This window comes from Rhamphochromis sp. 'chilingali' (assembly GCF_963969265.1).
Source record: "Rhamphochromis sp. 'chilingali' genome assembly, chromosome: 2".
Classification (NCBI taxonomy): domain Eukaryota; kingdom Metazoa; phylum Chordata; class Actinopteri; order Cichliformes; family Cichlidae; genus Rhamphochromis; species Rhamphochromis sp. 'chilingali'.
In genome coordinates this window covers 41,955,994-41,980,860 of record NC_137930.1, presented here as the reverse complement: position 1 = coordinate 41,980,860, position 24,867 = coordinate 41,955,994, and the positions used below count along the sequence as shown (strand labels likewise).

Genomic DNA, 24,867 nt, shown 5'->3' with positions numbered 1-24,867 from the left:
CAACTCAAACAGGTCTTACACAGAAATATTTTAAAAGAATAGTGATTCTAATTTTAGCTGCCATTGAGAAAACCAACCAGGCTAAAAAGTGCTGATAAAAAAGCAAAATAAAACCTTCCTCAATGAACATATGTGAACATTTGTGACTTATGTCCAGAAAGAAAGAACAAAGCATAGCAATGTGATATTTCTTTAAAATCTATTTATCCCAATGTGGAATGTGGCAGTATTCCTGATTAAATTCTGCAAGTGTTTTGTACAATGGCAAACCTCAGACACTGCTGCCTGAAACCAATTACTTGATATACTTTATTGTCCCCTTAGGGAAATTTGTTGTGGACTCAGGTGCTGCCGTCACAGAGTTAACAGACATTAAAGAAAGGAGAAATAAATAATAGATTTAAAAAAACAACAACAAAAACAAAACCTTAGTCCATCTTTAACCACAAACTACTCCATTTGTTTGTTTGTTACAAACACGCCACAGCACAACTCTACTATACTGCAGAAAATATATTTTGGATTTTTTTTTTTTTTTTTTTTTTTTTTAACACTCCGAGCCGCAACTGTTTTATTTCCATAGAGAAGAAGGACGTAAGCCTACAGTGATCACCCTCAGTCTCCTAGGAAATAAACCTATGATTCCAATTTCAAAATCCTCCTCAGAAAACTTGACTTCTGATGTCAAGGTCATCAGGGTTCGAATGTTTCACTAAACATGTTGGTATGATTTTGAAAATCCTAGGTGACTCCCGTCTCAAGTTTTCGCATTCACAAGATCGAGAATTGAACTTGTCAGAGATTTTTCGTAGACAGACCTATGGTGTCAAGTCACTTCCTTCTTGAGTTATTACATTTACAAACTTGGGCTGGGCTGTGACCTCTTTGCTATCCAACTGTCAAGCACTGAAGTAAAAAACTTTGGGGGAAAAAACCCAACTGAAACCGCGCCCGCCAAAAAAGAAAAAAGAAACAGGATGTAGCATGTGACTCACCCGCTGTGCTTCATGTTGGGAGGTTTGTCCATGCGGACAGCCAGTTTGATTTTCAGCTCTGTGTCCTGGCTGTTCTTGGGGACAATCATACGATGGAACTCTGTGTGCTTTGGTCCATTGGTAGTCGGGTTCAGGATTACCTGAGAGGGAGGAATGGAGAAATAGATCAGGAAAAAAAAACAAACAAACAAAAAAAAAAAAGTATAATGTCTATGGGAAAATAGCCCTCAGCTTCCTGACCTAAAACCGCAGTAAAGACCTATTTAACAGTTCCTACTAAATTTATGGTCTTGAGTCTTATTTATTAAAGCATAATGTTTTTGTAAATTGTGGTTCGATTCAAAGTAATTGATAAGTTGTGTGATGCAAAGATAACTTCGGAGGCTGTGAGAGAGTGGTTATGAGAAAAAGATGAGGATGTGTGAGTGAGTGACACCAAGGAGCAACTCATGTAAAACAATGTCTGACCTTTTGAATGTATGATTTAATAAGAGTATATTGTGATGAGCAAACCCAGAGATTTAAAGAAAAAGGTAAAAGAAAGTATTCCTATGTAAGTGAATAAAAGAACATTTGATTTTAAAGTGTGTATGTGTAAGTCAAATGGAGAGAGGATGATAAAGTGTGGTTGGATGTCACCGTGCATGATGCTAGTTGTCATCTCAGAAGATATAAGGTCCAGTAAGAGAAGAGAGGCGGTAGAAAGGATGACAAGCTATAAATGCTTTGTGCAGAGGAAATAAGTGGTTCTTCCCATTGTTTTCTGTGAGATGAGCAGTTCACATTGGATCAAAGAGTACTCTGTTCATTTTTGACTATTTTTGCCAATACCTTGTTATAGTGTCTTTATTTTTTACTAAGAATGGAACAGCTTCAGAAGACAAGTGGTCTGCCAAACAATGACCACATCCTCGCCAACAATTAAGTTGTTCCCTGGTCCGTCTGGCCTTTTGTTTTGGAGTTATAAAAAAACCTTACACTATTTTTTCATGAAATCCCTTAACATATGAGACCGTATTAGTTCTTTGGGCTACACTAAATATTACAATTTTAATCTTGATTGTTGTTTCGACTTCCCAAAATTAAATGAATATGTTCAAGCAGTATTGAAATCACATGCTTCATCAATAGAACAGGAAGGAAACGCAAATCAAGCATTCCCTAAATCGGCACCTGACCACATGCTTGCATGTACCAATCACAGCTGCTCTCATGCAGTAAGACGTTTCATTCATATAGTCTGGAAGAAATAAGAAACTTCCAACCAGCAACTGTCAGTCATTGTTTTCACTGTGCTTTGACTTCCCTGACCTTCAATTATCTCCTCCATACACACAATGAACTGTGAATTCAGCTTAATCGGGATTGAACTTGTATACAACAACAACATGTTTGGATCTTGTAGATATGTGTGAAAATTACAAATAACATCTGAAGCTTTTAGAACTTCGAGTTGTCTCACCTGCCAATCAAATTCTCTAAACCTTCACTGATGGATTCCTTTCCTCCAAACAAATTTTTCATGACCTCTGAAATTATTCTGATCTTGTACGGACTTATCAGTTATAGTGCTAGGTAACTGGACTTTTTTCCCCCATGTCTAGTGTTTCTTCAATTTCTGATTGTCAGAAGACGTCTTGGGAAGTCTTGGTACCCACAGCCCTCTAACAGATACACCTGTGGTACCAATTTCAAAATTCTACATCACTTTGTTCTCAAGTTACCGTATTCACAATCTTGGGTGTCCATGTTGCCTGCCCATCCGCTGCCCAGCAGGGTGACAACATTACCCAATCAGCCCATTGTGGTCAAAGGGTTAAAAAAAAAGAAAAAAAAAAGTATCTGGTTCACTTAGCAGTCACCCAAGTTTCTGAGCAAAAAAAACATCTTTGATACAACATTAAGGTTGTATCAAAGTTTCAAACAACTTTCACACGATACTCATTTATAAATGTGGACAACCTGGAGAAAAATATCAATTCATTATCGAAGTCTGGAAATTAAAAAAAAAACAAACTCACAACAGAGAAATGAAATTGAAGAAATGTTGTATCTAAAGTCACATTTATTATCAATAACACTACGCCTAAAATGACAATGTAACTAATGCAGACTAAATTACACAGTTATTTTCATTTTGATCATTTGAATGTAGTTAATTATCTTTATATAGAGAACTTTTCTAAACAAGTAAATATTATCTACTAAACATTATACACTAAATAGACTTTAATAAACCAGAATAATAGATTTATTCACCTTGCCCAGCTCCTTGTCATCCAAAGCTAAGACCCCGGTGCTCTCTAGGAAGAGCTTCACTTTAACTGAAGGCAGAGGGTGAGTTGTGGTGAAGTCCCCCTGAGTCCCCCACCTGAAAGACATGAGAATTTTAATGATTTGTAAAATTGTAGGTTGGCACTGCTGTTGACACTGGGACAGGGAGGAATTGAAGATAAACAGATTTAACTCGAGCTAACATTAGCAGCCTTTTTGCTGCCTCACCACTGTATGTTCTACTACCACACCATCTTGGTACTGCTTTGGCTGCTAACCGCACAGCAAGTCACATTATTTGGCAGACAATTGTATTAAAAATGCCTGTTAGTCAAAGCAACCACCTCCATAATAGAGAAAAATTTAAGGTTATATGAGATTTCAACTAGTTACATTTTTTTTAATCCACCACCTTATGGAACTCATAGAAATATTTGTTTTTAAAGAAGCAACTGTAAAATTAGACATAATTAGAAATTTTAACATTGAAATTCACTGGAATGTACTCATTTTTGGAGTGTTTTGGGGGACTTCTCCTTCAACTGGCTTCAAATTCAGTCCTAGAGGTTATAATTATTGTACATATTTTTCTACAAAAACAAAATTCTGCATGTACCATCTTGTCTAGGTGGTCATTAATCTGCATAGCATGACTTTTATTGCTCCAGTCTGTCTGGGTTTCTCCCTTTTTTCATTCATTTTGGTTCCGACCTGAACTGAATAAACTTGGTTGGTCTCCTGCTGTAATTTCCCCTCAACCCTTTACTATGAAATTAAATTGAAAAGAATATTCTAACAAAATTCTGCCTGGGATAGTATCAGCCCGTTTTATTAATGGGCCAACAAACTGTGCGGCTAAAATTGACACTTAAAGATTAGAAGCTGGAATTATGAGTTTAGCCTGAAGTAGTTAGTCCCACTGTATATGGGACTGTACAGCAATTTGTCCCCTTCTCTTTTATCTCTTCCCTTCTCAAGTTATCGCATTCACAAAATTTTCCTTGACCATGAGGTCGAGGTCACTGAACTGTCCAAGACTTTTAGATATACCTGTGGTATCAGTTTGAAACTCCTTTGTTCTCAGGTTATAACATTCACAAACTTGGGTGGTCAAAACTGAGATTTGGGTATTCTAAACAGTCTAAATCAAATGTGGGCAATTCATTTTCCCAAGAGAGTAATAAGACAGTAATAAGAGAGAAATAAGTTCAACAGGAGATGAAATAACATGGAGCAGGACTGAGTTCAGCTTACTGCTGCAGACCTCCACAACAGTCACAATTTCTCATGTGGTCCCTTGGTAAAAATAATTGCCCACCCCTGGTCTGAACAGATCAGGAAGATTAACTCACTGTGGTCTTGAGGCTTCTACTTGGTCGGTCTGTAGCTTTTCTTCTCCTTCTACCTCCATGGTACAGTAAACCATACGGTCTGGGGCCACTGACTTCAGGCCCTGGACCTCCATGATTACAATCTGAGAAAATCAACAGAGGTTTGGCACCAACAAACAGAACAACAAACAAACTCAGTTTTCAACCCAGAGTAACCCATTCACATCCCCAGCTTTTACCACTGACACTTTCTCTTTGAAGAGGTAACAGAAAGAGGAAACACACCCAGCTGGAAGAGTTTTGAATGAATGAACTACAGGCCATGAAGTATGCTAGGATTACCTGGATTTCAAATCATACAATTAAAAAAGAATTTTAATCTACTCAGGTCATCTTTGTCTAAAAAAAATTAAAATGTGTTAAATGATCCAAAATATTTTTTTGCATGTTTGTCACAAGCATAATAAATAGTGAAGGGGGCAAATACATTTTCACAGCACTGTATTTTGTGAGCAAGTTACCAGCAGACATTTCTATAAACCCAAACACACCTCCAGAGTGAAAGACAAGACGATGTCCGACTTAGACAGATCTTCCTCATCTCCAAGATCTAGAAAGGAGTTATTTACAGTGGAGCGTTTGAGCTTCTGTTTGAAGTCTGGACCTCCTTTAGACACAGGCAGACTCTCCAAATTTGCCATCAGTAGGTTGACAGATGATCGCAGCTCCTCCACATACAGAGCCTCCATATCAGCAGAGACAAACTTTGGGTATTTCCGTTCCTGAAGGAAACACAACATACATTAAAGTTCATCTTAACGTAAACATCAACATTGGATGTGTATCTTTCAGGAAATAGAAGTCATGTGACATTTTCTGGATGCAAGTAATCAGTTAGTACCTTGGCAATCTTTTCGGCCAACTGTAACCTGCCATCCAGCTCTCTACGGATCTGAGCTGCCTGTTCATCCATGCTATCGAGCTGAAAAAGAAGGGAGGAAAAAAAAAAAAAAAGAAAAGGAAAAAAAAAAAAAAAAAAAAGATTGTCACTAACTGTCCAGTGAAAAGTGAAATTCTCTGACATACAACCAGTCAGCAGCTGAGGGGTGAGGATGTGAGAGTTTCAGCAGGATGTCAAGCCTGTGAAAAACATACCACACACACACACACGCACACGCACACACACACACACACACACGCACGCACACGCACACACGCACACACACACGCACACACACACACACACCATGAAGAGGCCAGTAGGAAAACAACAACCACCAAATACTTGCAGAAAGTGAGGCAAGTCCAGAGGAGTCAGTTAAATGGGAAGAACAAGGTCCAGGCAATAAACACCTACGTCCCTGCTAGTCGTCAGATACCCTGCTGGGATAATCGACTGGCTGAAAGTGGAGATCAAGCCCCTGACATCAAAACAAGGAAGCTCCTTATCATGCATGCAATGTTTGTTTGTTTTTAATATACACCTTTAAAAACTAATGTTAGTCAACATACAACATTGTCAGATGTTATGTAGGCCAAACAACAGACACGCAAGTGAAAAATCTGTCAATGATGATTTTTCACTTGTTGTTTGTCCAATAAAATATTTGGTTCTTGATTGGAAGTTGTTGACTGTCGACTGTTCACAGTTTATTTAAGATGGTGCTGCTTGGTGTTTCATTGTCTAATGAAAAGCAGGTGTGCTCGAAACGTCACTAGATGTGTGCAGAAGTGTGCAGATGTTATTTTCCTTTAATCATCCTATTTATTGTTATTTATTTATTTTTAAATGGCTCCAATGATTGAACCAATCTATAAACCCCAATCTTAATCTTATAATCTTAAGATTTATGATACAGACATGAATGAATGAGTTTGTGCGTTTTATGGACTTTCAGGGTGCAGGAGGCTTTTTTGTTTGTTTGTTTTGTTTTCTCAATACAACAAGTTAATCACATTGTTCAGTGCTACTTTGAATTCCTGTTGTCTGTGGTTACATTCAAATCTGATTAGAGGTACTGACAGGAGAGCTCACAATCTGCTCATTAGACACTTTATTCAGCAGAGTCAAACAAATGTCATAGCTGACATAATGAAATAAAAAGCAAAACACCGTATTTTCCAGACCATAAGGCGCACTGTCGATGAACAGGTCTGTTTCCATACATAAGGCGCACCAGATTATAAGGCGCATTAAGTGAAACAAAACAAATAAGTCAAACTTTACTCAACTCATTCTTCTTGCTTCCTCCACTTCCGTACCATTGACTCATTAATGCAGAATTGTCTCGCAGCTGCTCTATTCTCATGTTGTTTCAGTATATTAATGACTAACCTTAGCTTATCACATACAAATTGATGAAAGAGGGAAAAACATGTAATTCATGCACCATTTATAGCGCTATACCAGTGGTGCAGCCACAACAACCTGGTGCTGAATGCCCAGAAGACAGTGGAGATTATTGTGGACTTCAGGAAGCACAAAGCTCCACTCCCCCATCATCCTGACTGACACCCTCATCACCTCTGTGGACTCATTCCGCTTCCTGGGTACCACCATCACCCAGGACCTGAAGTGGGAGCCCACCATCACCTCCGTCATCAAGAAAGCCCAGCAGAGGATGTACTTCCTGAGGAAGCTGAAGAAATTCAACCTGCCAACACGGACGATGATGCAATTCTACACTGCAATCATCGAGTCCATCCTCACCTCCTCCATCACCGTGTGGTACGCTGGAGCCACTATCAGGGACAAACAGAGACTGCAGCGTGTTGTGCGCTCTGCTGAGAAGGTGATTGGCTGCAGACTCCCATCTCTGCAGGACCTGTACACCTCCAGGACACTGGGGCGTGCAGCTCGGATCTCAGCTGACCCTTCTCACCCTGGACACAGTCTGTTTGACCTGCTCCCCTCAGGCAGGAGGCTCCGGTCCATTCGCACCAGAACCTCTCGCCATAAGAACAGTTTCTTCCCCTCTGCTGTTGGACACATGAACAATAACCGTATGACTGTTCCCACCACTAACACATGACCCTACGCTGTGTTCACTGCATCATTCCATGTTTGGCACTGATCACCACCTGCACTCATGTATATATCATGTATATATCTATCTACTTAGCACTTTTAATTCTTATTCTTATTTTTATTTATTTATTTATTTATTTTTTCATGTCTATTTAAGCGTAATTTATGACAGTATGTTTGCACTGAAGCACCGCAGCAATTTCCTAATGTTGTAAACCTGCTCAACATTTGGCAATAAAACCCTTTCTGATTCTGATTCTGATACCCAGGGGTTAAACAGGGCCAAAAAGATCTGGAACGGCATTTTTGTTCTGTTTATCCTGCAGCTTAGTGCAGGATAAACTGGTTTGCTTGCCATCAGAGATGGGCTGTAACGCGTTACTGTAACCCGATTATTTTTTTTAAGTAACGAGTAAAGTAAGGGATTACTATTTCAAAATCGGTAATTAGATTACTGTTACTTTCCCGTAGGAACGCTGCGTTACTGCGTTACTAAAACCATGATTTTCTGCGAGAATGTCTCATGACAGTGACGTAAGCGAGTGCGCCGTTCGTGACAACAGCTGTGTGCAGATCAACAATGGATAATATATCGAGTGCGGGAGAGAGTATGAGCGTGCAGCGTTTAAAGCGTGGAAGCACTGACCTTACTTTGAGTTTGATTCCATAAAAAGTGACAAAAACATTAGTGTCCGTTGTGCGTGGGAAGAAAACTTCTTTTTACAGCAAAAAACCCCCTAAACTTCCAAACAAGCACCGAGTGGGCAACGAGGTAATGGGAAACTCACAGAGAAACTCGCGGATTCTTCAACTGACCGTCGCGGCACACCTGCACCAGGGTAAACCTCCGCCTACCCCACTCCTGCTTTACAGGTGAAAATAGAGCAACAGGACCGCTGAGTCTTTGACTTTATTTATTTTCTGCTGTGTTTTACTTGCATCTATTTGAAAGACTGAGTGTAAACACAAATATTTTATTTCATGTGCTGGAATGTGCAGAAAATAGGTTTAAATATTAAACTAATTTCTTCCAGTCAGAGAATGTTGCATATAATTAAATTTTTGCTTGATGCATAAAGTTAAAAGATTAAAACTGATAAAACAAGTTAAAAAAAGAGACTTTTCCATTTGATTACATTTTGTATGATGGATTATGTAAAAAAAGTAGAATTGGGCTGAAAGATCTATCGCTTTATCACCTATTCAGGTTGTAAATCGTGTTTTTAAAAAGTAACTAAGTAACTAAGTAATTAATTACTTTTGAAAATAAGTAATCAGTAAAGTAACAGGATTACTTTTTTGGGGAAGTAATCAGGAATTAGTTACTGATTACTTTTTTCAAGTAACTTGACCAACACTGCTTGCCATACTGTGGTGAACTTACAGTAACGGACTGTGTTGGATTGCTGCACAGAGGCCGTGGTGTTTATGGTCAAAGTTAGGTTACATCAAGTGTAGCAGGGACGAGTTTGGATTTAAAGTGCTTAGATTAATTCACAGAATTCTACATTTACATAGGTGAAGTACATACTGTGGTATAAAGACAGCAGCACAGGTCAGCTGATCACACCATGAATATAAGAGTAAAGATAGTGAGTTTTGCCTCTTTACCCCACAGTGAGCCAGTATAACTGATTCTAGGTTTCCCCACACCTGCTGAATTCCAGTTTAACGCCTGATTATTTTTTTCCAATATAAAGACAAACACATCCCCAGCTTTAAGTGCAAATAACATATGCACAATATTTCTGGTTTTAGCAATGATGCTGGGACAAAACATACTGACGTGAGAAATTATTTAAAGTATGGACACAACAATTTGTACAACAGAATAATATTCTGATTCTCGTGGAATATGTTTAAATTCTGAATAGAAATTAGAAGAATATATGAAATGGAAAACATGGTGGTGCTGCTCCTTCAGCCAAAACAAGTAAAAGGGAGAAAAACCCTGATCTGAAAGGGACTGAGAAGTGTTATAAAAAAGACACACAGAAGAAAAAAAAATGTACTGTTGAGAGAAGTTGGTTAGGGGCTTTCCACTGATTTCAGTATTTTCTATCAAGCAGGTCTAGCAAATAATTAGAAAAGAAGACAGGATTTCTCTTTACATTTAAGCAATGGACGTTGAAGTATTGACTATTATGCATTCAGTTTGTGTGTCTGGCTGTAACGGTCACCCTCAAGCAGCTCACCTGGCAGGCATTGTACAACAGCTGGTGCTCAAACTTGCGGATATTGAGGATCTGCTGGAACATCTCGTAGAGTTGCTCTTTACTAAGGATGAGCTCTGAAACAGCACTTAGGTGTGCCCTCTGTGGTTGGCGCCACAGGTCCTCATCCCCTCTGTAGATAGCATCATACTTTGCAATCCAGGAACTGAGCACAGTCTCTTTGCTCAGCCCATCGATCTCAGGAAGGCTGCGGACACGGCGCTCAATGTTTTTCTTGAAAACCTCACGAAAGTCATTAGCTGAACAGCCACCGCTCTGAACCATCCGGGAAATACGCTCACTCTTTAGGAAGCCCTGCAAAGGAAAGACGGCATTACAATAATCTAAACGCGATTACACAAATGCATGAATAATTTTTTCTAGTTCAGCAGAGGAGAGCATATGTTGCAATTCAGAAATATTCATTAAATAAAAGAAACAGGAACAAGCCAAAGATTTTACATGAGAGTTGAAGCCCAAGATTTCAAATGCTGGACTTAGCAGTGGGCTCTCTGTCTCCTTAGCTTGGTCATTGTGGGCTAACTGCACTGAAACCTGAACATCCACCTGTTAGCTAAAATATTGGGATTTGTACAGCACTTTATAAAGGACCATGTGGAGGAGAGCCTGTTTGAGCCAGGTGCACTGGCGTTTCAGTGGACGAGCAAAAATAAATAAATAAACACCGTCCCTCTGTGTTGGACTTCTCCTGGTCAGTTGGACAAACCAACCAGGGCAAGCAGCTGACAGAGCATATGTCCACGAGATCCAATCAGCAGTTTTATGCAATTAAACAGTCTGTCTATTCTCAAGCATATCCAAACAGTTTACCACAAACATGAACAGGTTTCTTACCAAAGCACAAGGGTCAGTTCTTTGTGCTGATGTCCAAGATGTTGAAAAAACAAACAAACAAAAAAAAAAAAAACCCAACTCCTTAGTATAGGTTCCTTCACTTTATATTTGGATTTCACTTTTTCTCACTTCTAGTATGGTAAATGGCCTGTATTTGTATAGCGCTTTTACTAGTCCCTAAGGACCCCAAAGCGCTTTACACATCCAGTCATCCACCCATTCACACACACATTCACACACTGGTGATGGCAAGCTACATTGTAGCCACAGCCACCCTGGGGCGCACTGACAGAGGCGAGGCTGCCGGACACTGGCGCCACTGGGCCCTCTGACCACCACTGATATGAATCAGTATCAGTGAGGTAAGAATTTCTCAATAAAAACAAGGAAATAAGGTTTCCAAAAAGTATAGCAGCTCTTGTCGTTTTCTCCTTCTCTGTTTTTGTCCATCACATACATCTATTTCCCTACAGACATGCTGATGGATATCAAGATTTCTGATCATGCTATGTAAGAAACATACAAAGCCTATTAGTCTGTTAGCAGCAACCAAACCAACCAACAGCAGACCAACAAACCTAGTGAGGTCATTTAGTATTCGCACAGGATGACACTACAGATTCTCTGAAAGCTATAACTTTAAACTTTATTTCTTCAATCCAACTTCACATAGTGTTAAATCTATAACTTTTTTTTTAGACCAGTCATTTGTCTTTAAAGACAAATGCATCAAAACGACACTGTCAAGACTTAAGATGACGTATCAGCAGACGGCGCCTCGCCGAGACCAAAGTTTTAATTTGCGTTAAAAGTGCAAACTTCAAACTCTATACCAGTTTTTAAATTGTGTTGACAGGCCAACAAAAACTCGAGTTCTAAAAAAGAATTTCCAACATAATTTTTCGCAAGTACTGTTGTCACATTTACTGCAGGAACACGTGATAAATATTGGACTTTCTAAACACAGCGCTCACCTTGCTAGTGGAAAAATCCACCACATTAACAAATAAAAAAAAAACACTATGTCAACCCGTGGTTAGTTGGTGTGTGTGTGTTCTACTTTGTACAGCACTTTGGTCAACCTGTGCTGTTTTTTTTTTTTTTTTTGCTTTTGTTGTTTTGTTTTTTTTAAACACGTGCTTATAAATAAATTGATTGATTGATTAGTAACAAGTCATTCATTTTTGGAACAAGGATGCATCTAAAATGCATCTAAAAGAAACTTCCTTTCTTTCATCACAGCTGTCCTGTGCCAGATGTTCTATTGACCCACTGAGAGAGGCATCATTTTAGAAACATCAGGAACACTGAAGCTGAAGCTCATCGCAGGGATCAAGGACTCATCTTCGCCAGCAGCTCCCTCACAGGGAAATCTTAAAAGCTCCACCATAGGCCTGCCCCCGAAAATGGATAAACCCAGCATTTCATCAACACTGTGATGGAGACTTGCTTTACATATAATTTGTACTCATTCCTGTAGAAAGTTATATGTGTAAATATATATTATGCTCTACACTACTAGCAAAACACAGTTTGGAAGAATTGTAGATTAAAGTTTTTAGTTCAACATAAAAGTGATGACCTTTGACCTGTATCAGGTTTAAATTGTGTCAGAGAAAATCTCATGTCCTCTTCATGGAGCTGACTACATTCAGTGTTTAAAACAGAAGCTCTGCAGGTCTGAAATCAGCAGCTTTGTGAAACACCAAACTGAGGTCCCGTTAATGCTGATATCCAATGATGCTCTTTCTCTGCATTTGGCATGTGGAGGAGCTTTACCTCCTCCACACTGTCAGTGATGATTTTCTGTTGCACATTGAGAGTAAAGATTTCATCCATTAGGAAGTCAAGAGACTTTTCAATGTCCTCGACTTCTCAGCTGTCCAAGTCCTCCTCATGTTACTGGTGCCTGTATTTTCAGTTGTCAACATGTCATTATCATTTTCGGTACTTTGCATACATTTGTGATTTGTATGGAAGTTTATTTTAGCATACTGCTTTAGGTCTTATTGCCCGTTATTTGATTTCTATATTAGTGTGATGACCCACTGCACCCTGCCTTCCTTTTGGCTCATGTGTGTCTTGTTAGCAGGCATTGGAGAGGTGGAGTTCCCGTTTACAATCAGTGACACTGGCAACACCTGGGCCAGTGTACCAGGACTCTATATAAAAAAAGCCTTTAGGGCATAGTTTTAGTTGGCTCTGAGACACCAGGTTGGACTCTGGCTGCGTTAGGTTTGGTTTTTGCTTTTGACACTATTACATGCATCATCTTCCACTCATCCATTCCTTCACACACTACTGATGGTACTGATTACACACACCACTGTTTGTTTTTGACAGTAGGGTTTCTTTTCTGTTTTATTTGTTTTAAAAGAATAAAGCAGCTTGGAATACATTCCTAACCACGTCTGGGGTTTTCTTTGTCATGACCGTACGGCCCGGTTCGTGACAAGTGGGGGCTCGTCCATTTGGGTTTGATTTGATGGTTGCTGATTTGGTTTTGGTTATGTGGATCTGGTCTCAGTATGGTGGGTTTGTTGCTTGATTTGTGTGGTGCCTCAGGTTCATGTGGCATCAAGTAGGTGTGACTTCTTAGCAGTGATTGCAGGGTTCTCTGGGGTGGTAAGTGTTTTGTGGAGTCTCCCTTTGTAGGTGCAGCAGCGTGTTCCTTTTGGACTCGGTTTGTTTTTTTTTTGTGTGGTGTGCGGTTAGAGCATTCGTCTCGGGGACACTTCCAGGGCTGTCAGGTGAGTACCCAGCTTGCTGGGGGCCTAACCAGGTTACTGGGTTGAGTGTTTAAAGAGCCTGCCGCTAATCTGCATGAAGACTAGGGTTATGGTGTAGGCAAGTTGGGGTAGGCAGGTTAATAAGGGGGAGATTTCCACTTTAGCGAGAGATGTTTGTCTTTCGGGGCACGATTTGACCTGGGGAACCACTGTTTTTTTGCTTGTTTGTTTTCTGCTGTTTTTTTTCCTCTTCCTCCTCTTTCCTTTGCTGCACTCTTTGAGCCTTGCAGCATCATGGCAGGTATAGAGGAGTTTGTTGCTGCACCTTGTGAGGATTTCCTGGATCGCTGCACTAAGGACCAGCTGTTGAAGGTTGCAGATGAGTATGATCTTGATTTGAGTGGGCTTGGGGATAAACGTCGCAAAGATACTGTGAAATCTGCGGTTAAGTTGCAGTTAGTTGAAAAGGGTGTTTTGGTGGCTGGGCAACAGAAAACTGGTCAGCCAGTAACTGTGCCATTGGGAGTTTTTCCGGGAAACTTGACTTTTGAGCAGCAAAAGGAGCTGATGTCATTGCAAATTTCTTTTGAAAAGGAAAAGCAAGAGTTGGAGCTGGAGAAACAGAAGATGGACATGGAAAAACACAAACTGGAGGCTGACAAGCAGGTGGAGATTGAAAGGTTGCGACGGGAGACTGAGCAGGCAAAGACAGATTTGCAGAATACTCGTTTAACTTTGGTTAAAGAGGGTAAGCTTTCAGGGGACGTCTTGTTGGATGAGGGGCGTTCATCTTTGTCATCTCCTGATATGGTGAGCAATTTGCGTCTCTTACCTAAGTTTAATGAGGAAGACCCTGATGTTTTTTCTTTTTCTTTGTTTGAACGTGTCGCAGAGGCAGGAAAGTGGTCAGATTCTGAACGGATTCTGCTTTTGCAGTGTGTGTTGTGTGGGAGGGCGCAAGAGGCATATGCATCATTGGGCAGTGATGGTTTGACGTACAAGTCTGTTAAGGACTGTGCTGTGTTGAAGGCGTATGAGTTGGTCCCTGAAGCTTATCGTCAACGGTTTAGGACACCGGAGAAGAAGGTTGCTCGGTCACATTTGGAGTTTGTGAGGGAGATAACGAACCATTTTAACCGCTGGTGTGTGGCTTCCGGGGTCAATAATTTTGAAGGCTTGTGTGATTTAATCATTCTGGAACAGGCAGGGATGTGTGTAATTATTGTCAGGAGTCTGGTCATTGGAAGGTGAATCGTCCCATCCTCCTGGCAAGAGACCGCTCTGGGGAGGGGGGGTAAACAGGGGAATCCTATTGCCCTAGCTGCAAGCCTTCCTGTTCCTTTGGGTTTGGACAGGGGGTATGGTGAGTACAAGGAATGTGACATGTTTGACGGGCCTAGGAAGTCTTTGATGCCTGTCTGGGGTGGGTTTGTTACCCTGCCTGGGGGGCACACGTAACGGTGTGTTCACACCGAACGCGATAGAGGCAGGCAGAGCGTCAGGCTTACATGTAAAGTCAATGGAAAGGCGCGCTGACCCGCGATTACGGCTCCCGCGAAAATTCGGAAGCAGATTTGCGTCGCGAAAACGCCAAAACGCCTGAAACGCGCGTGAGCGTAGCGCGTTTCAGGCGTTTGACTCGCGAAAAAAAACACGCGCGTGAGTTTATGTGTTGCATTTTGTGCATACACGCGTTTCGCGTCCCCCGCTCGAGTTGGAAAAATCTGAACTCCAGCGTCAAATCGCGCCGCGACAACCAATCAGGAGCATGGTGACGTGGCTGTTGGCTAGTTCAAAGGGGCAGATCCAGCCAAAGCCCTTTATTCTTCAATAGAAGGAAGGCTAATCAATGCCGTAGCAAACAACCCGGAGCCGTACGACACCAGCTGCTTTCTGTACCGAGACATGAATATAAAGGACCGAGCTTGGAGGAAGATATGTAAAGAGATCGGGCAACCTGGTAAGTTCATTCATTTTTCTCAAGTTTTCTCTAAAGTTTTCACTGACCCGGGGAAGCCGCACAAAAGCTAGCAAGCCACCGCTATTTTCCCACTGACATACAAATACCGTTCTGCTTTTAGGCATGTTGTCATTTAAGAATATATTTTATTGTTTATTAATAAGCAGCACACAGTGGTCCCGCTGTTCATCCGTCACTGCCTCTTTTTTCTTAATTTTCATTTTCTCTTTTTTGCACCGGACAGCATTGCATTCTGCAGCCTGATTGACAAATCTCCTGCGCTTGCCAAATTTATCATGTTTGGTTTTGATAACCATCACGTCCAATAGAAAAAACAGCACAAAAACACCCATAACTATGAGCCTCATTCGGAAATAGACACCTGCACCGCGAGGGAAAAAGGCGCACGAAAGTGGCAGGCAGATGAAGACAAAACACGGCATAATAATACGTTTACGTTTTGCAATCTACAAAGGTTTGCACTTTGAGAATCAATTGTGAGAACTGTGACCAATGTTCATGTGTGTGTGTGGAAAACAGTGTATAAAGTGCGTGGCCAGGGGCTAGTTATTCTGAGAACCCCTGCTGCAATAAATGAGGGACCACTGTCTACTCTATGATTATTATATTCAACCTGTTAACATTTAATACTGTATTGATAGAACCAACTGATTCTGCAGCAGAGCATCCCCTGTTGCTTCTCCTGGCTCCCCAGTCCCTGAGCTCCTGCTGCTGCACCCACAGATATGTACAGCAAGCACTGATACCTTTTTAGTCGGTGGGATTGCCTGTGATGACCTTTACTAAATATCTACAACCAATCTGATTATATCCTGTTTTTAGTTTGTTTGTTTTTTTCAATGTTGAAATTAAAATCTAGTAGCAGCCTTCTCATTTCTTTGTGTTTTGTGCTGTTTTACAGGCCCACAGGGGAGGACGGCTCCGAGGCAGATGAGGGACGGGTCCCAGGACGGTCCATCGGTGGTGGAGCTGGCCACCCTGGTGTCCCTGAAGAGTCCACACCAGTCTCCAATGGAGCATTTCCTCCTCAGCCTTGTTCCTGCTCTGGAGAGCAGCTGGTCCTTTTTATTCCTGTCTCTCTGTAAATACTTATATTTTATATATTTATGTTTAATGTATTTCTGTGTGAGAATTTTAACATTATTTCAAATAAATTTTTATAATGACTAATGTCTCAGTTCTACTACACAGCAAATGTTGGCACACGACTTGACACATGTAGAATTTATTTCATATTATACTAATGACAAAATATACTAATACAGTGGGATGCAGAAGTTTGGGCAACCTTGTTAATAGACATTATTTTCCTGTATAAATCGTTGGTTGTTACAATAAAAAAATGTCAGTTAAATATATCATACAGGAGACTCACACAGTGATATTTGAGAAGTGAAAAGAAGTTTACTGGATTTACAAAAAGTGTGCAATAATTATTTAAACAAAATCAAGCAGGTGCATAAATTTGGGCACCACAAAAAAGAAATGAAATAAATATTTAGTGTATATCAATGTGTGTGTCTCCTATATGATATATGGGGTGCCTTTGTCTGGACGTGCTTCCCATCCAGAGCTGCACAGCACAGAGGGAAGTTCCAGCGCTACTGGAGTCCCTCTGTGATGGACCGCCAGTCTCCAGGTGAAGGCACAGCCATGAAGTCGTCCACTAGACAGTCCCAGATGGCCGTCGCTGCCTGGGGGGTGATCTGACACACCGACTCTGTAACTGAACGCTTGGTGCTGAAGGAGTCCGCGGTGACAAGGAACCTGGACAAAATTGTTCAAAATCAGTATTATGTGTACTGCAGTTACAAAATACATTATTCAAATTCCAAAATACTTTGGTGATGTCAGATTTAATCACAAAACTTAAATCTTACATAAAACATTTTGTAATTATAAGGATAATTACAAAATGTATATTAGATAATATCTAAAACAGTTGTGTTTTGTTTTAACTTTAACATATTATAATTTGATTGGTAGCAACTTTCGCAACTACAGTGAGCCAATCACTCATAATTCCTAAACATGTCAATCACGTAGGAATGAAGTGAGACATTAATAGAAATAAAGAGTTGTATGTTGACATGTAGCCCTTTCCTTGCTTAAATCATTAATATTTTTGAAAAATTAATCTGTGATAAGACAGCTTATCAAGATAGAACCATGTAACTAGAGATGAACCAAACTGTTCACAGTTTTATCTAACTCTGTTTTAATAAAGGCTGGTGACCCCTGTTATAGTCTGACAGCTGCAGGGATTATATACAAATATTCAACTATCCCAGAATTAAACCAGGTCTAAATAAAAAGGAGTGAGTATCACTACAAAGGTTAACTCAGTGGTCCTAATGCTACAGTTTGATATCAGCAAACACCGAGAGCATTCACTGTTAGCATAGCACATCCATGTTAGCAGTGTATAAATGGATGGTTTAGCATATATTAGCACAGGTATCAATAAAGGACTACGTATTAAACACTTTTACTAACCTCAGGCAGACGGACAGGCGCTCTGCAGGTGGGATTGAGCGCCTGTAGTCGGTGTCTAGGCGGGCGATTCTGGGACCGACGCGGGACAGCAGGTCCTCAAACTGGCCGAGTGAATGACGGTGATAGCGCTGGAATCGGCCGTCATCCAGGCGCAGCTCCTGGAGCAAGTGGTGAAACTCACCAAACTGCTCACGCCTCTGGAGGACCTGATGGACCCAGGTACGGCAAGGATGTCCTTTACGCCGCTACTCTGCTCTCCACAGTAAATAGAGAAGGGAGACTCTCTCTTCAAGCGCTAGCTCGACAGCTGCCATCTTGCAAAGATACCGGTCTTGCAAAACTTCCTCCCACATTTCCGGTTCACGCGCGTTAAAATATGATATTTTGGGGCGCGATGGATTTTTCTTGGACACGCGTAGAGGTGCGAATGTGCACGCGTCAAGTTAGGGGCGTTTGGGGCTTTTTTCACGCGCCCATCGCGTTCGGTGTGAACACACCGTAAGTCTCAGTTAGGATCTTGAGAGACACTGGCGCTGTCAACTCTTATGCTGTGGGGTCCATTCTCCCACTTTCAGATGAGACAGCTACTGGGGATAAGATCCTTATGAGAGGAATGGGGATAATGGTGGTTCCGGTTTCGGTGCATAGGTTGAACACTGAGGGCGAATTGGTGAGGTTTTAGTGGGGGTTAGGCCTGCATTGCCAGTGGAAGGGGTGGATATCATTCTAGGTAATGATTTGGCCGGAGGTCAGGTGTGGGGAAAGGTGTCATCAGCACTAGTAGTTACGGATTCGCCTTCCAGGTTAGATCGGTTGGATAGTGCCAGCAGTCGTCACTTCTCTTACCCGGCCTGTGCTGTTACACGGGCAATAAGTAAAGGTGAGTGTACAGAAGCCGCTGTTAAGGATGAACCTGTTTTACTGACTTTGCCAGCTTCGCCTCTGGATGTGCCCCGCAGTGAGTTGATGAGTGCGCAGAGGGCTGACCCATCCTTGGAATGGCAGTTGGAGTCTGTGTTGTCAGCTCTGGAGGTGAAAAGTGTGGCTGGCTATTTTTTGCAGGATGGTGTTCTGGTGAGGAAGTGGGTGCCCCATGGGGAGGACTTTGGGGGGGGATCCAGTGTTCCAGGTAGTAATTCCATCAAAGTATCGTGGTCAGGTGTTGAACCTAGCTCATGATAGGTCAGGGCACTTGGGTGTGCGGAAGACATATGACTGAGTTTTGCGTCATTTTTTTGGCCACATTTGAAGAAGGATGTATCAATTAGCATCGCAGAGATGCATTATTGTTGTGCTTAGGAAAGTTGCCCAGCTGCCTAGTTTTGTGACATTGTATAAAACTTTCATGTTTAATGCAGCATTTATACAGTAGGACTTGTTGTTTTTTACATTGTTGTTTACAGTGTGTCTCCATTGTTTATATGGCAACCTACAGTGGGGCAAAAAAGTATTTAGTCAGCCACCGATTGTGCAAGTTCCCCCACTTAAAATGATGACAGAGGTCAGTAATTTGCACCAGAGGTACACTTCAACTGTGAGAGACAGAATGTGAAAAAAAAATCCATGAATTCACATGGTAGGATTTGTAAAGAATTTATTCGTAAATTAGGGTGGAAAATAAGTATTTGGTCACCTCAAACAAGGAAAATCTCTGGCTCTCACAGACCTGTAACGTCTTCTGTAAGAAGCTTTTCTGTCCCCCACTCGTTACCTGTATGAATGGCACCTGTTTGAACTCATCATCTGTATAAAAGACACCTGTCCACAGCCTCAAACAGTCAGACTCCAAACTCTGCCATGGCCAAGACCAAAGAGCTTTCGAAGGACACCAGGAAAAGTATTGTAGACCTGCACCAGACTGGGAAGAGTGAATCTACAATAGGCAAGCAGCTTGGTGTGAAAAAAATCAACTGTGGGAGCAATCATCAGAAAATGGAAGACATACAAGACCACTGATAATCTCCCTCGATCTGGGGCTCCACGCAAGATCTCATCCTGTGGGGTCAAAATGATCATGAGAACGGTGAGCAAAGATCCCAGAACCACACGGGGGGACCTGGTGAATGACCTGCAGAGAGCTGGGACCAAAGTAACAAAGGTCACCATCAGTAACACACTACAACGGCAGGGAATCAAATCCCGCAGTGCCAGACGTGTTCCGCTGCTGAAGCCAGTGCATGTCCAGGCCCGTCTGAAGTTTGCCAGAGAGCACATGGACGATACAGCAGAGGATTGGGAGAATGTCATTGTGGTGGGGCGTGGTCTGCGGTGCCGTGCGGACGCACCTGCACGGCATCCGCAATCACGCCCGCCGTGTTATAACACGGGGACTCAGGGGTTGGTGTGTGTGTGGTGTGACGTGAATTAAATAAAGTTGGCTCTGAACGTTGCTCCGTGGTCCCGCCGTGCCTTATTCACGCCACAGTCATGTGGTCAGATGAAACCAAAGTAGAACTTTTTGGTATAAACTCAACTCGTCGTGTTTGGAGGAAGAAGAATACTGAGTTGCATCCCAAGAACACCATACCTACTGTGAAGCATGGGGGTGGAAACATCATGCTATGGGGCTGTTTTTCTGCCAAGGGGACAGGACGACTGATCCGTGTTAAGGACAGAATGAATGGGGCCATGTATCGTGAGATTTTGAGCCAAAACCTCCTTCCATCAGTGAGAACTTTGAAGATGAAACGAGGCTGGGTCTTCCAACATGACAATGATCCAAAACACACCGCCCGGGCAACAAAGGAGTGGCTCCGTAAGAAGCATTTGAAAGTCCTGGAGTGGCCTAGCCAGTCTCCAGACCTCAACCCCATAGAAGATCTGTGGCGGGAGTTGAAAGTCCGTGTTGCTCGGCGACAGCCCCAAAACATCACTGCTCTCGAGAAGATCTGCATGGAGGAATGGGCCAAAATACCAGCTACTGTGTGTGCAAACCTGGTAAAGACCTATAGTAAACGTTTGACCTCTGTTATTGCCAACAAAGGTTATGTTACAAAGCATTGAGTTGTATTTTTATTATATTATTATTAATAATAATAATAATAATATATTATTATTATATCATTTTATCCTGTCTTCCTTCTCTCACCCCAACCGGTCGCAGCAGATGGCCGCCCCTCCCTGAGCCTGGTTCTGCCGGAGGTTTCTTCCTGTTAAAAGGGAGTTTTTCCTTCCCACTGTTCCCAAAGTGCTTGCTCTTAGGGGGTCATATGATTGTTGGTTTTTTTTTCTCTGTATCTATGATGCGCCTTGAGGCGACTTATGTTGTGATTTGGCGCTATATAAATAAAATTGAATTGAATTGAATATTTTTGTTATTGACCAAATACTTATTTTCCACCCTGATTTACGAATAAATTCTTTACAAATCCTACCATGTGGATTCATGGATTTTTTTTCCACATTCTGTCTCTCACAGTTGAAGTGTACCTCTGGTGCAAATTACTGACCTCTGTCATCATTTTAAGTGGGGGAACTTGCACAATCGGTGGCTGACTAAATATTTTTTTGCCCCACTGTATGTAAATGAGTGTCTGAGCAGGATATGTTTGTTGATTTCTTTCAGTTTTACTCTGACAGCATTTTGAAGGAAACTTAATAAATAAACTTAATAAACTTAATAAGAAAATCTTAATAAATGAGACAATAGGCCTGTCAGCTTGAAACAGTAGAAGCTCCCAGCAAGAAAGCTGTTGCCACTAAAGATTCACATTTCAAATTAAGTAGTGCATCATCAATAACAATAACTCAGTAGAAATGAAAAATAGGATTTACTTATACTTATATATGTTGCTACAGCATTCAAGGCAGTTTATAAGCATGAAAAGTTATCTTTTGTTTCATACTAGCCTCAGTCAGCTTTACAAAGAATAAAGATAGTTCTAGTTGTTTCATGTCAGCATTAATATTGACAAACTGGGTAAATTCACCACCTCTGTTGAAAACAAATAAGAAGGACACAGTCAAGTAACTATAAGAGTATATCGTCAGGTTGGTTCCACCTTTCTGTCAGACGGTTTGTGGGTCAGAAACAACATAACAGGAATTAAGGCAATGCCTGAAGAGAGTCCCTGTCCTGCCATAGAATTGTAAAGCTAAAATCACATTTGTTTCTGTGAAAAATGTTTTACAAAACTCACTCAATCAATTTACCTCATAGTAGCTTCTCACGGCATTGCAGAAAGCTTCATCAGCCACAATTTGAGTTTCTCCATTGAGGAAAGCAAGAAAACGCTCCTTTACTGCCTGTAGCTGCTGCTTATTGACCTAAGAAAGACAACAATGAAGAACAGAGAGAAATGATACAGAGTGGTGGTAGAGAAGGGCATAATTATTATGAAGTGAGAGTTTAATATGAGGTGGTGGCGGTATGAATGAAAAACAAAACAAATATAAGCTTAAAGTCACTGTTAAAGTGCTAGCAAAAACCCGCTTTGTGGGAGGTTTTCAAATTCTTCATTCTGTTTTTTGTGGCAATTCAAACATAATTCCACCACGAATAAAAGTTGTGGTGACCGTTAAGCTACATACATGCAACACGTGTTGACTATAACACATCAAGCAAACGCAAACAGAGAATGTGGCATCTCATTTGCAAGGGCACGTTGAATACAAAAATATAAAGAACAGTGATTTATAATAAACCTCTGGTAAAAAAGAAAGATTTTAATTGCTTGGACGTTGCTTGGATTAACAAGGTCTGTGTCAAGTATTGAGGAACCAGGACACACTGATGAGAAGTGGGCTACTGGAACAAGAAGGCATAAGTGGAAAAGGAATGAGAATAGGGAGCTACTGGAATGCTACACAAGTAATCCCTGCAGAAGGGGTTACATGAAAAGTATGTGGGACCTATGGATTCTTTGACATCAAATATGTAAACTAACGGTAAAATAACTCGTTTCTCAGTGTTCCAACATCAGCAAGATGGCCACAACTGATCATGTGCTTAGAGAATAGCTCAGGCAGCAGAAACCCAAGAAAGAAGAGGAGCATAAAGAGGAGCCATTATGGAAGGACAGGCTGCTTTACAGCATATACAACCGCCAAACAGAACAAGTGATACTGAGAAATCCTACCAACGGCTGGACAAAGCTAGACTGAAAGACAGCACAGAGGCACTAATCATGGCAACATCGGAACAAGATCTAAGCACAAGATCAATAGATAGAGACTAGATTCTACCACACCAGGCAAGGCCCTAGTGCAGGTTGTGCAGAGATGCCACTGAAATAATCTGGGACATAACAGCAAAGTGCAAGATGCTAGCAGGCAGGGCTTACATGGAATGCCATGACCAAGATACTGGCACAGTATACAGGATCATCTGTTCCAAGTATGGCCTGGAACTCCCAAGGTCAAAATGGGATTTCCAGATACAGATGGACAAGCTGGTGATGGCTAACCAAACTGACATAGTAGTGGTGGAGGAAGATAGTATAGCTACATCTATGACTATGACTAAGTGATTGCAACATCAGGAAGGATTAGAAGCTTAATAAGCCCCAAGGGCTGAGAGAGGAACTAGAGAAGATGCGGAGGGTGAAGGTAACAGTGGTTCCTGTGGAGAATGGGGGTACTCGGGGCAGGCAGTGACCTCCAAACTGGGCAAGTGGCTACAGCAGGTCCCAGGAACAACATCTGAGATCTCTATCCAGAAGAGCACAGTCCTAGGAACAGCAAAGATACTGTGTAGGACCCATAAGTTCCCAGACCTCTGGTAGAGAACCAGATAAAATAGTCGGATGGCTCTGGGTTGATGAGGAATCCTAATGTTCAAACCATAAAAACATAAATCAATATATCTGATACTTATTCTGGATACTGTTACGTTGGTCTCCAATAACAATGTGAGGAATTATTTTCTGTGTAATGCAAGACGGGGGGAGACTCGTCATGGCAGATCCAGTCACTGAGAGAATAACCGAGCTATCAGTAATTCAACAAGACTATAGCTGACCAAAAGCTGACAACTGTCAGAATGCCCATTTTGCACAGTTTACTTCACTCACCACAAAATGGATTTGAATGCCACTCCAAACACCTCAAAACCATGTAGAGGTACGATTGTTTCATCCACAGACACCAACAATCTGTAGTGTACTGTCTAAACAAAAAGCCTGGCCCACTAATAACAATTCTTGATAATATCAAAGAAAACTCAAACAGTCCAACAACTCCCGTTAAACCCTCATTAAAGCACTCAGCAAATGGAGTTGGTCATGACCAGAGATGGGCAGTAACGCGTTACTGTAATCAGATTATTTTTTTCAAGCAACCAGTAAAGTCAGGGATTACTATTGCAAAAAAATTAGATTCCTGCTACTTTCCCATAAGCAGGCTGCGTTACTGAGTTTCTAAACCACGATTTTGTTTGTGAGTGTCTCATTACAATGACAATTATGATAATAAAATATATCTGTTAATTAAACTGTTTATACACAACACAGGACCTTCCTTGATGGCACTCCCTCAGCTTGGATGTAAATAGTTCTTGTTGTGTGTGCACGTGTGTGTTTTAAAAGTTAATTCATGCATTTCCTTTCCCTCTTTCAAAAGAGGAGTAAAGGGCTAGAAGAACTGAGATAAAGAAAAATGCCCCCATTCTTTCTTCTGCTTTTTTTTTTTAAACTAATCTTAGTCAATTACCTTTTTGTGTACTTGCTTTTTATGTTGTATCCATTTTTAGTATCACAAGAATAAGAAAAATTCCTGGTAGAAGCCTTTTGCAGAAGTGCTGTTTCCTAATAAAGAAAAGGAAAGGTTGAAAATGAACTTTGGTGAAAGTGTGGTATTAGTCACCACACGTTGCACCTTTAAGAGATAGAGATATTTTAACACTGACCTCTACAGCTGGCTATAATAACATAAACACGTTTTAATAAACTATTGCAAAAGTAAAAAAGGTAAAGTTTATCAGTTTGTCCACATCTGTCACCTTGTCACCAAACCTCAGTCAACAGCTC

General features: G+C 41.2%; 1 protein-coding gene and 1 long non-coding RNA gene across 2 annotated transcripts in view; both read right to left on the bottom strand.

Moving 5' to 3' along the window:
• The window catches only part of cadps2 (Ca++-dependent secretion activator 2), a 201,793-nt gene that overhangs the window by 159,627 nt on the left and 17,299 nt on the right, over positions 1-24,867 (bottom strand). The window contains exons 2-8 of the mRNA XM_080875386.1: positions 22,055-22,168; positions 9,824-10,156; positions 5,502-5,582; positions 5,152-5,382; positions 4,622-4,743; positions 3,255-3,366; positions 996-1,135 (exon numbers count right to left, since the gene is read on the bottom strand). Of these exons, the coding sequence (XP_080731512.1) occupies positions 996-1,135; positions 3,255-3,366; positions 4,622-4,743; positions 5,152-5,382; positions 5,502-5,582; positions 9,824-10,156; positions 22,055-22,168 (1,133 nt within the window). The remainder of the gene's footprint in view (positions 1-995; positions 1,136-3,254; positions 3,367-4,621; positions 4,744-5,151; positions 5,383-5,501; positions 5,583-9,823; positions 10,157-22,054; positions 22,169-24,867) is intronic.
• On the bottom strand, positions 16,616-18,399 carry LOC308393034. Its single transcript, XR_013970910.1, has 2 exons — positions 17,903-18,399; positions 16,616-17,173 (listed from the first exon to the last, which is right to left on the bottom strand). It is a non-coding gene; the product is annotated as an uncharacterized lncRNA (long non-coding RNA).